At 47.2% G+C, this 10,383-nt stretch overlaps 1 protein-coding gene across 1 annotated transcript; it reads right to left on the reverse strand.

The window, feature by feature from the left end:
- Positions 1 to 296: 296 nt before the first annotated feature.
- Positions 297 to 8,251, reverse strand: IRX3 (iroquois homeobox 3). Its single transcript, XM_087728713.1, is given in 5 exon segments — positions 297 to 418; positions 1,727 to 1,793; positions 3,974 to 4,643; positions 4,646 to 5,131; positions 7,796 to 8,251. Coding segments are annotated over 5 exon segments (1,524 nt in total). The 5' UTR covers positions 8,042 to 8,251; the 3' UTR covers positions 297 to 363.
- Between the last annotated feature and the right edge of the window lie 2,132 nt (positions 8,252 to 10,383).

Consider the following 10,383-nt stretch of genomic DNA (forward strand, 5'->3'; position numbering starts at 1 on the left):
GAAAAAGCGTAAGTCAAAGTGGCAACAGTTTATTAGCCAAAATATATATATATATGTATATACTTTCTTGTACAGTTTGGTTCACAGTTATGTACATTTGGACGCCTGTGTATATATTGGGCTCTATATACAAAAAGAAAACTGACTTCTCACACCAGAACTTCACCCCAAAATACTTCACGACTTCAGCTAATCCAGATGAGTTAACCGAAATGGAGTTCTGACCTCCCGCTCTCTCTCTCATACACACACACACTTGTTTGCTTCGTGTAATACACAGACATGCGTACGAGCTGTAACTATACAGATAATTTTATTTTACAACCATTAGAACAATAATTAGAAAAAAAAAGAGAGAATTAACTAGGATGATGACAATGCCGATAGAACCATAGCTGCATCAAGTTGGTTCTGAGGCCTACAAGACAAAAAGAAAAAAGAAAAGAAAAAATTTGGGTACTGTAGATTAAATGGCAAAATATATGTCGTTGTTTTGAGTTTGAGCTAATATTAGCCCAATGCAAATCAAGGTTTCCTGGGATACGCAAGAGTTTTCTTCCTTGATTTAAATTTATTGTGGAATTAGCATTTGAAGAGGGAGAATTACATCTCCCTTGGCCCTTCAGCCATAAAATAAAAACATGGGCCAGTCTTGAAGGTCTCGGAATGCTTTTAATTAATTTGACAATACCAGATTAATAGGGCTTCTTCTTCTTCTTTTTTTTTTTACTTTTACTTTTACAGGGACACCAATGTATTCTGGACCAAAGCTTTCATTTCAAATTATTTTAATTACGAAAATGCAGAATGCGTTTTGCACAGTTTGCAGCTGCTGCTGGCTTCCCAGTTTTTTTTTTTAAAGAAAAAAAAATTATCTGTGTGTATTTGCATTTCCCCTTTCTGTTTTCAAGAGATTCGTAAAAAAAAATCCTTCCCAACTCACTTTTCTGAGGTTAGTGGGCTAAAAAAAACATGCTTAATTCTCTTGTATTACGCCTATATTGTATATACATACCCACAGAAGTTTAAAAATAAAAAAATAAACATATATTTTGGAGCTTTGCAAAAGGGCAGGAGCCAAAATGTTTTGTTTTTAGACTTAAGATTTTGGTTTGCTTATTCCTGTTCATTTATATTGATGGTTTAAGCAGTTAATTATAATCTAGCCTTCTTTCTCCACAAACATACATTTTCTAACCAAATGTCAAATCTTTATCTATTAAACCACTTTTTAAAAATACAGCCCATTTTGAATGTAGTGGAGGCAATTTATTCTAACAACAACAAAAATAAAACCCACGTCCTACACGCATATTCACACACAGGGACAACAATTGTGTCTCCAGAGAGGGTTTTAAAAAAATAATAATTCGAGAAAACGACATTAGTTGAGAGTGGTTAGACTTAAAACCACTAAATGTAGATTAAAGCACTAAACTTGGGCATAATAATAATAATAATAATAATAATAATAATAATAATAATAATAATAATAATCCCTAATACGATCTTGATTCAACCCTCATAAAGTGTGCTTGGAAGTAAATCATAACTGCTTCCATGACATTTTTGCCTTGGTGAAGTTAGAAGGCCACGATTCAATTCCAAATGAAACCGATTTTCTAAGCCAATGCTCCCGCTCCTCCTCCCCCCTCTCCGCCCCCCCACCCCCATTAACTTTCCCTTTCCATAGATCCGCTCATCTAAGGAACAGATAAACTCTTACCGCCTCTGAACTGGCTGGAAAGCTGTCTTTATTAACTTTTTCTCTACATCCAAGGCACTAGATCGATCTAAAACAAACGGAAGCAAATAGAGAAGAGAGAAATCCTTGGTTTTTTTGTGTGTGTTGCAAAGAAGATTCTCCCCCCCCCCCAACCTTCTTCTTCTATCTGTCCTTGAGTTCATCTCATTCTTTCAGAACTTCATTCGGTGCTTTGGCCAAAGGACCCAATCAACCAACAGCTGCCACCTCCACCACATCTGTCCATAGTTCCCAAGTCTTCAGCCCCATCTTGTTCTTTAATGCCACTTTCTTCCTTCTACGGTTCCCCGAGGTCTTATCCTTTCTTACTACTCAAGGCCCGCTCAACTGCTGAGCCTCACTTCCCAGGAAGGCGCTAAGCTCTTATGAACAACGGGGCGAAGCTTTCCAGGCGCCCCCAGACCTCCAAACCACTGCATGGCTCGGATGAAAACCAATTACAGGTACTGTCCAGGTACAGAATCAGAGAAGACACCCGCAAGAATTTTCCCGAATCCACGGGGGGGGGGGGCGACCACAATACACACAACAAGGAAAATCGTCTTTGAACTACAGAACCCTGCTTCTGATTCCCACCCCCCCTTTTGAAAACTGACTGGGGGGGGGGGGCTTTTTTCAATCCGGTTTTCGTCTCTCCCGGTAAGATTTCATTGCTGATAACAAACAACCATCGAAAAAAACTCCTGAAACAGTCCAGAAGCTGACGTGGGTAACCCTAGCAAAGCTTCCCCTTTTCTGGACACTTTTAAGGCAAATGACTTAATCTGATTTTAAGGGAAGATTTTTCCCTCCACCCGCAAAGATTCTTCTCGGCGCTGAAAAAATCAGAAATAACTTTATATAACTATATATAACTAACTTTATATAACTATATATAACTAACTATATATAACTATATATATAACACTATATATATATATATATATATATATATATATATATATATATATATATGTATATGTATATGTATATGTATATGTATATGTATATGTATATGTATATGTATATGTATATGTATATGTATATGTATATGTATATGTATATGTATATGTATATGTATATGTATATGTATATGTATATGTATATGTATATGTATATGTATATGTATATGTGTGTATATATATATATATATATATATATATATATATATATATATATATATATATATATATATATATATATATATAACTATAACTATAACTATAACTATAACTATAACTATAACTATAACTATAACTATAACTATATATGTGTATGTGTGAGTATATAATATATATATATATATATATATATATATATATATATATATATATATACACACACACACACACACACACACACACACACACACACATATATAATTACATATACACACAAACACAATATATATATATATATATATATATATATATATATATATATATATATATATATATATATATATATACACACACACACACATACATACATACATACATACATACACACATACACTATATATATATATATATATTCTCTTAATAATATTAATAATTAATAATATTAATAAGCTCTCTCCTGACGTTCAATTGTCCCCGGATTTCAAATTCCCGAGGACATCCTTCCCACTTCTTCAAACTGTCTTCTGCAATTTTCCCACTCCCTGATTCTTAAAAAAAAACAAAAAAAAAAACCTATGGGAATATTTATTTGGGATCCCTTTGGCTCTTCCCCAATTCCAGGCCCTCAGCTTCTAAGCTGGGCACCGTATTCCTGGCTGGCTGGCCGAGTTCTCACGACCCACTTGCTTGCCCATCCTGCCCCGAACCGAAGTCCCTCGACCTTCCTCGCAAAGTCTCCAATCCGACAGAACCTCCAGCCAGGATCTGGATCCGTACGTCACGCTAAACCAAGGGAGGAAGGATTGTTTGGGGGGCTTATGGGTTGTGGGAACGCAGCCGCCCAGGATCCCGCGTTCAACGCGCTTGTCCTCTCAAAAAAGAAACCCTCCGCGGGCCAAACCGAGTATCAAATCCAACGCCCCAAATCTATTTCAATCCGATCGAGAGGGAAAGGAGGGGCGGTTGACTTGCCCGCAGAGATCCAAGGGGGGCTCCAAGTCCCCTGCCCACCCCCAACAAAGTACCTTTCCACAGTTTGCCCCTCTCTCCCACCCGGCAGCTGGTTTAGCCTCCCCCCTCTCCCCCACGCCCCTCGTCCAGTGGTTACCTGTTCCGCAGGCTTCCGCGCTAGGCGCTTGGTCCGCCGGTCTGGAAAAAGCCGCTAGAGCCGCCGCCGCTGCTGCCGCCGCCGCGGGCGCCGTGCTGGAGTTGCCCCCCGCCAGTCCCAAGAGATGGGGAGTGTTCAGCAAAGTCAGCGGGTGGGAGGCGTGCGGGGGGGCGGCGGCGCCCGAGAAGGGCCGGCCCGACCAAGCGGCGAATTTGCCCAGCGGGCAAGCGGAGACCAGTCTGTGCGCGCTGCCCGGGGCGGATTGGGGAAGGCATTGGGGGCCGGTCGGGGGGGACCCCCTTCCTCCTCCTCCTCCACCGCCAGGGGGCGATTTGCGCGAGGGGTTATCCGGGCTGGTCGCCGTCTCTGCCAAAGACCAGATTTTGGGCTTGGGCGGCTGGGCGGGCTGGGGAAGCGGGCTGGGGCTGCGGAGAGGCGGGGGTCCCGTCGAGGCGCGCCGCCTGGCTTCCACCGCCTTCAGGAAGCGCTCCTGAGCGCCGGACAGTTCCTCGAAGCCGTCGGAGCTCTCTTCCTCCTCCTCCTCCTCCTCTTCCTCCTCGTCTTCCGACGTGTCGCTACCAGCGCGGGGCTCCCGCGGGGAAGGCAAGCGCAACGCCGTCGGTTGCGCGCCCTCCTGATCCGCGCCCGCCTCCCGGCCCTCTTCCCCTGCCTCCCCGACGTGCAGGAGAACCTGCCCGGTTTGGCCCCGGCTCCCGCCGGGCCGCCGCCGCTCTCCGAGGGTTCGCTGTCGCTATTCTCAAGGTCGATCTCCTCGTCGTCGGGGTCTCGCTTCTCACCCTCGCCGTCCTCGCTGCCGTAGGCCGTGCCTTCCTCGTCCTCGCTGCGGCTGCGGGGCGCCCAGGTCATCTTGTTCTCCTTCTTGAGGCGTCGCCGGGCGTTGGCGAACCAGGTGGAGACCTGGGTGAGGGTCATCTTGGTGATGATGGCCAGCATGATCTTCTCGCCCTTGGTCGGGTAAGGGTTCTTCCGGTGCTCGTTCAGCCAGGCCTTCAGCGTGCTGGTGCTCTCGCGGGTGGCGTTCTTGGGCCTGGAGGGGTCGCCGAACTGGTACTGGCCGTAAGGGTAGAAAGCCGGGTGAGGGGCCGGGAAGGCCGCGGCTTGGACGCCTGGACTGTCCTTCAGCTCATACTGGGCGCCCTGAGCGATGGAAGGGAAGGAGAGAGAAAGCAGGGAGAGGGGTTACAAAACAGGAATGGGCAGAGGGAGACAGAGAGAGACACAGAGAGAGACAGGGAGAGAGACACAGAAAGAAAGAGAGTGAAAGAGACACAGAGAGACAGAGAGAGAGAGACAGAGAGAGAGTGACAGAGACAGAAAGAAAGAGAGCGAAAGAGACACAGAGAGACAGAGACAGAGAGACAGAGAGAGAGACAGAGAGACAGAGAGAGACAGACAGAAAGAAAGAGAGTGAAAGAGACACACACAGAAAGAGAGACAGAGAGAAAGCGTGTATGAGAGAGAAACAGAAAGAGAGACAGACAGACAGACAGAGAAAGAGAGAGAGATATTCTTGCAAAAAATACAACCCCAAGCATTGCTCAACAAACTCCTAAAAGTAACCGCGGTGAAATCCGGGGCTGCCTTCACACACTCCCTTTGTCCGCCGCCTTGGGATTCACTCATTCCTCCCCCCCAAAAAAAACACTGGTTTGTTTTAACGCGTCCGGCAGTAAACGAAGCAGAGGAGGGGGGGCTGGATTCGCACAGCGTCTAATCTCCTTCCTGCAAAAGTGGGGAGGGGAACTCAGCCTAAAAAATAATAATAACCGATTGCCAACAAGGTTTAGCAAAGGGCTCCGAAGAGAATCCAAGCAGGATCCGGTAAGTGATTGGGGGGGTTGTGTGAAGGCAGCTTTTAAACCCGGGAACCCGCAAGGGATCAACGAGATCCTTCCCCTTAGCTGAAAAGGTCTCCGGGTTAAGAGCTGAAGAAGCTTCTTCGGATGAGAAGCGAAACGTCTTCAAAGAAAAACCAGAAAGTCTTGGGGGGGGGACGGGGACACACCGTTTGGGTTTCCCGGTAAGGTTTGGCTGGAGTCTGGAGAGGGAATTTCAGCCGAAGTCTCCCCATCTTGAACCCCTCAGACCTTTCCAAGGGTTTTCCTGAAACTTTTTCACTGGCCTTTTCTCATTCCACAGTCTCGTCCTGAAGGGGGGAAAAAAACCCATTTTCTAAAAAGTAGGCTTGGTTTTTCCTCTGCAGGAATTTTTTTTGGGGGGTTCTGGGCTTAAAAAAAAGGGGAGAAGGCAGCCCTGGGAAGCTTAGAGATATATTTTAAGGCTGCTTGCAATTTCTGCAGGAATAAAAGGGGGATCACACCGTCTGAATGTGGCAGAAGTCTGAGTATGGCGCTTTCTTTTGACCCCCCCTTTTTTTTTGCATATTGGAGGGGTTAAATTCTATTAAAGCTGCCCAACAATGCGAGGAGCTGTCAATCAAAACCCTCCAGATCTGCCCTTCTGCCTGTTTCCTGTATATGTGTAACTAATAGCAAAGGTGTTCGGATTTTCTTAAAGCAAAGCCGTTCTAGGCCTTTAAATCTTTCTTTCTTTCTTTCTTTCTTTCTTTCTTTCTTTCTTTCTTTTTCTTTCTTTCTATCTATCTTTTTCTTTTTTCTTTCTTTCTTTCTTTCTTTCTTTCTTTCTTTCTTTCTTCTTTCTATCTATCTCTTTCTTTTTCTTCCTTCTTCCTTCCTTCCTCGTTCTTTCTCTCTTTCTTTTCTTTCTCTTCCTTCCTTCTTTTCTTTCATCTTTCTTTCTATCTATCTATCTTTCTTTTTCTTCCTTCTTCCTTCCTTCCTCGTTCTTTCTCTTTCTTTTTCTTTCTCTTCCTTCCTTCTTTCCTTCCTTGTTCTCTCGCTCTCTCTCTTCTCTCTTTTCCTTCCTTCCTTCCTTCCTTCCTTCCTTCCTTCCTTTCTTTTTTTCTTCCTTCCTTCCTTCTAAAAGCACTTCCAAACAAATCAAACCGCCGCTGTCCACATTATTTCTTCCCGACCTTCTAATTCGGGGAATCAAATCCGCCCGAACTTTCCCTCTTTCATATTATTTCTCTCGCGTTCCTCAACGGACTCTTCCTAGTATTACTTTTTGTTTAAATAAAAAAAAAACCCACCACATTTATTCGTCGATATACGAAGCTAATAAAATCCGGGGTGTTTAAAAGTTTGGCCAAACTATGAAAGGAAGCCCTTATTCTCACAGTTTTAAAAGCCGCATTCCCAACCCTCCCGGAGGTTTTCCTTACCGGGCTGCTGAGCAGCAAAGCAGCCGAACCGCTCCGGCGAGCGCCCGAAGGTGAACCTTTCCCCCTTCTTCCTACGGCCCCCGATCCCCACCTTTAACCTCCCCCACCTCCCCACCGCCTGCCCAGGAAAAATCTTAGAAGCGCAGAAAGATTCCCTGCCCGGGAAGGATCTTAAAAAACGGCCCATCAACTATTTATTGTCTTGGAGATCTGCTTGCTAGTTTAAAATGAAAAAAACAAAAAGCCGAGGAAAAGGGGAAAAAGAGGGAAATCGCCTCCTCTTTAAAGCTGTTTTTTTTTTTGCACTAAAAAAAAAAGAGGGAGAGAGGAAAGAAGAAAAGAAAAAGGGGAAATTCTCTCCAGCGGCTGGCCCTGCCAGTCTGGCGGGGAAGCGGAGAGGGATCGGGTCCCCGCGCAAAGGCTTCCCGACTTCAAACCCGTTCCCGCCTTTGGCAAGAAGTTGCAAAGGAAGGGAACGGAGGGGAAAGTCGGGGTTTTTTCCTTGGGGGGTGGGGGGGAGTTCGGGAGAGGAGGGGAGGCGCGTTTCTTCTCCTTACCAGCTGCGGGAAGATGGGGAGCTCCGCCGCGTAAGGCAGGAAGGCCCCGTAGCCCTGAGCAGCCGCGGCTGCCGCGTAAGGCGCGCCGTACATGGACGATAGGACGCCGCAGAGCGAACCGGCCGGGCTCATCTCGGCTCCGTTGCGGGAACCGCCGCCGCCGCCGCCACTGCCGTTGTTCCCTTGGCGGTCCGTCGGTCCGTAGAGCGGGCGGATGTACTGGTAGCCCAACTGGGAAAATGCCATGGCGGGGAGGAGTGGGGGGTTTGGGAGGGCGGGTGGGGAGGAAGGGGGGGGGAAGGAGAGAAGGGAGGGAGGGGGGAGAGGAAAGGAGGCTCCGAGGAGAAGCGCGAGAGAGGCGAGAAAGTTGCAGCCGGGCAGCTGCGGCGCTCGGCCCGGGCTCGCTCTGCGCACTTTTAGCGGCGCCGCGCGGAAAGTCTGCCCCGCATAGGCGAGGTCGGGTGGGTGGGTGGAGGGGGAGAAGGTGGGGGGGGGGGGAGGTGGGACCAGCAAGGCCGGGGGTGGGGTGGGTAGGGGTGGGTGAGTCTGCTGCTCCCACTGCTGCCTTCTCTTTTCCTCCCTCCTCTTTTTCTCCTTCTCTTTTTCTCCTTCTCTTTCTTTCTCCTTCTCTCGCTTTTCCACCGGCGCCCGCCGCGCGAAGCTCTCTCTCTCTCTCTTTCTCTCCTCTTCGTTCCGCCTTCACTTTTCCTATTGATCTGGGATGGACTGCGGGTCAGGTCCGCGCAGGATTGCTGGGGACTTTCGTGGAACTCCCCGCCTTTGATTGACAAGCCGGAGTCGCGGCCCCTTAGGCCCCGCCTCTTTTTTTTCAGACCGGCTGGCTGGCTCGGTTGACTCCTCTCCCGCCGCCCCCCCCCCGCCCTTTCCTTTCATGATGACGTCGCCGCTTTTTATTTGAGTGCTTTTCAAACTCTGGTTCCAGCCTCGCCAATCGGCTCGGCGGTTTGCAAAGCTTCAGCCCTGCCCCGGAATCGGAGCTTTAAAATAACAACAATCTTACGCTCCTATAATTATTAATGTTATTATTAGTCTACTACTAATAATATTAACATTAATAATATTAGCCCCTTACTGGGAATCGAACTCCGGTGAACGGAGGGGGGAGGGAGAGAAGGCGGTGGGGGGGGGGAGGGGGAATCGAGGAGGATGATTTATCACTAAAGTAAACCCGGGCAATTTGTTTTGTTTTGTTTGCTTGTAATAAATATCTAATTAATTCATTGACGTTTCCTCTCCCACGCCTCCGCCTTCTGATTTGTCAATCCCAGCAAATGTTAGTCAACTCTCCTGCGATTTTCGGTCGCCTCTCCGCTCCTCTGTCCTCCATCCCCCGCCCCACAAGTGACTGTCCCTCGTGTGCCAAAGATGGGGGTCGTTTTTCTAACATGGGTAGGACCGATACAATAAATAATGGGAACCCAAAATGAATGAATGAAAGAAAGAAAGAAAGAAAGAAAGGAAGGAAGGAAGGAAGGAAGGACACGGAGACAGAGAAAGAGATACAGAGAAAGAGAGAAAAAGAAAGAAAGAGGAAGGAAGGGAACATAGGGAGACAGAGAAAGAGGGGGGGAGAGAAAGAGAGGGAGAGAAAGAGAGAAAAAGAGAGAGAAATAGAGGAAGGAATAAAGGCAACACAGACAGAGAAAGAGACAGAAAAAGAAAGAAAGAAAACACACAGAGACAGAGAAACAGAGAGAAGGAAAGAAAGAGAGAGAGAAAGGGAGGAAGGAAGGAAACACAGAGAGAGAGAGAGAGGGAGAGAGAAAAAGAGACAGTGTTCCCCCCATTTACCGGAGTAATACGCCACATTTTTAATGTCAAAAGTGAGGAAAGACCACAAATTAATTAAAGGGAAGAGAGAGAGGGAGAGAGAGAGGGAGGGAGGGAGGAGGGAGGGAGGGAGGGAGAGAGAGAGAGAGAGAGAGAGAGAGAAGAGAGAGAGAGAGAGAGAGAGAGAGAGAGAGAGAGAGAGAGAGAGAGAGAGAGATCAGAAAACTCGGTGGGTCCCTGACAAATACCTAGGACAAACAAGAATCCACGCGCGCAGAATGCTTATCCGCCTGTCCCGACTTCTTAAAAGCTTTTGATGCTCCGTTTTTAATTAGGATATTTTCCCCCTCCCCACTTTTAGGTGTCAAAGGGGGCCCCCGGGACCCTGCCCAAAGGACGAGCCTGGAAAAACGGAACAATTTCTCGGCCGAAGGGCATATTTCGAAGGGGCGACTCTCAACTCCGTTTCACAAAAGGAGGCGAAGAATCCCCGAGCTTTTCCACGCGGGGCTGTTCCCTGCGAAGTCCCCACGCGCGTTCAGTGGGGCCGTGGAGTCTCCTTTTTCCCCCCCGGAATCTTCCTAATCGGCTTTTAAGCGCCTGGACGTAGAAAGTCAACGGCGAAACGTGGAGAAAATCTCCATAAACTGCCCCGTGGTTCTTTTCTCTTCCCCTCGGGAAGTGGCGTCCCTCGAGATTCGTTGCCTTCTTGCGAACTGCGTGGGTTGGGTTTTTTTTAAGGGGAAAGAAGCGAGCCTCTTGAGTATTCACCGGCGCCCACAGACAGACGGCTTCTA

The sequence above is a fragment of the Thamnophis sirtalis genome, unplaced genomic scaffold (genome assembly GCF_051295495.1).
Source record: "Thamnophis sirtalis isolate CommonGarterSnake01/CBP01778 unplaced genomic scaffold, rThaSir2_p1.2 scaffold_14, whole genome shotgun sequence".
In the NCBI taxonomy this organism is placed as follows: Eukaryota; Metazoa; Chordata; class Lepidosauria; order Squamata; family Natricidae; genus Thamnophis; species Thamnophis sirtalis.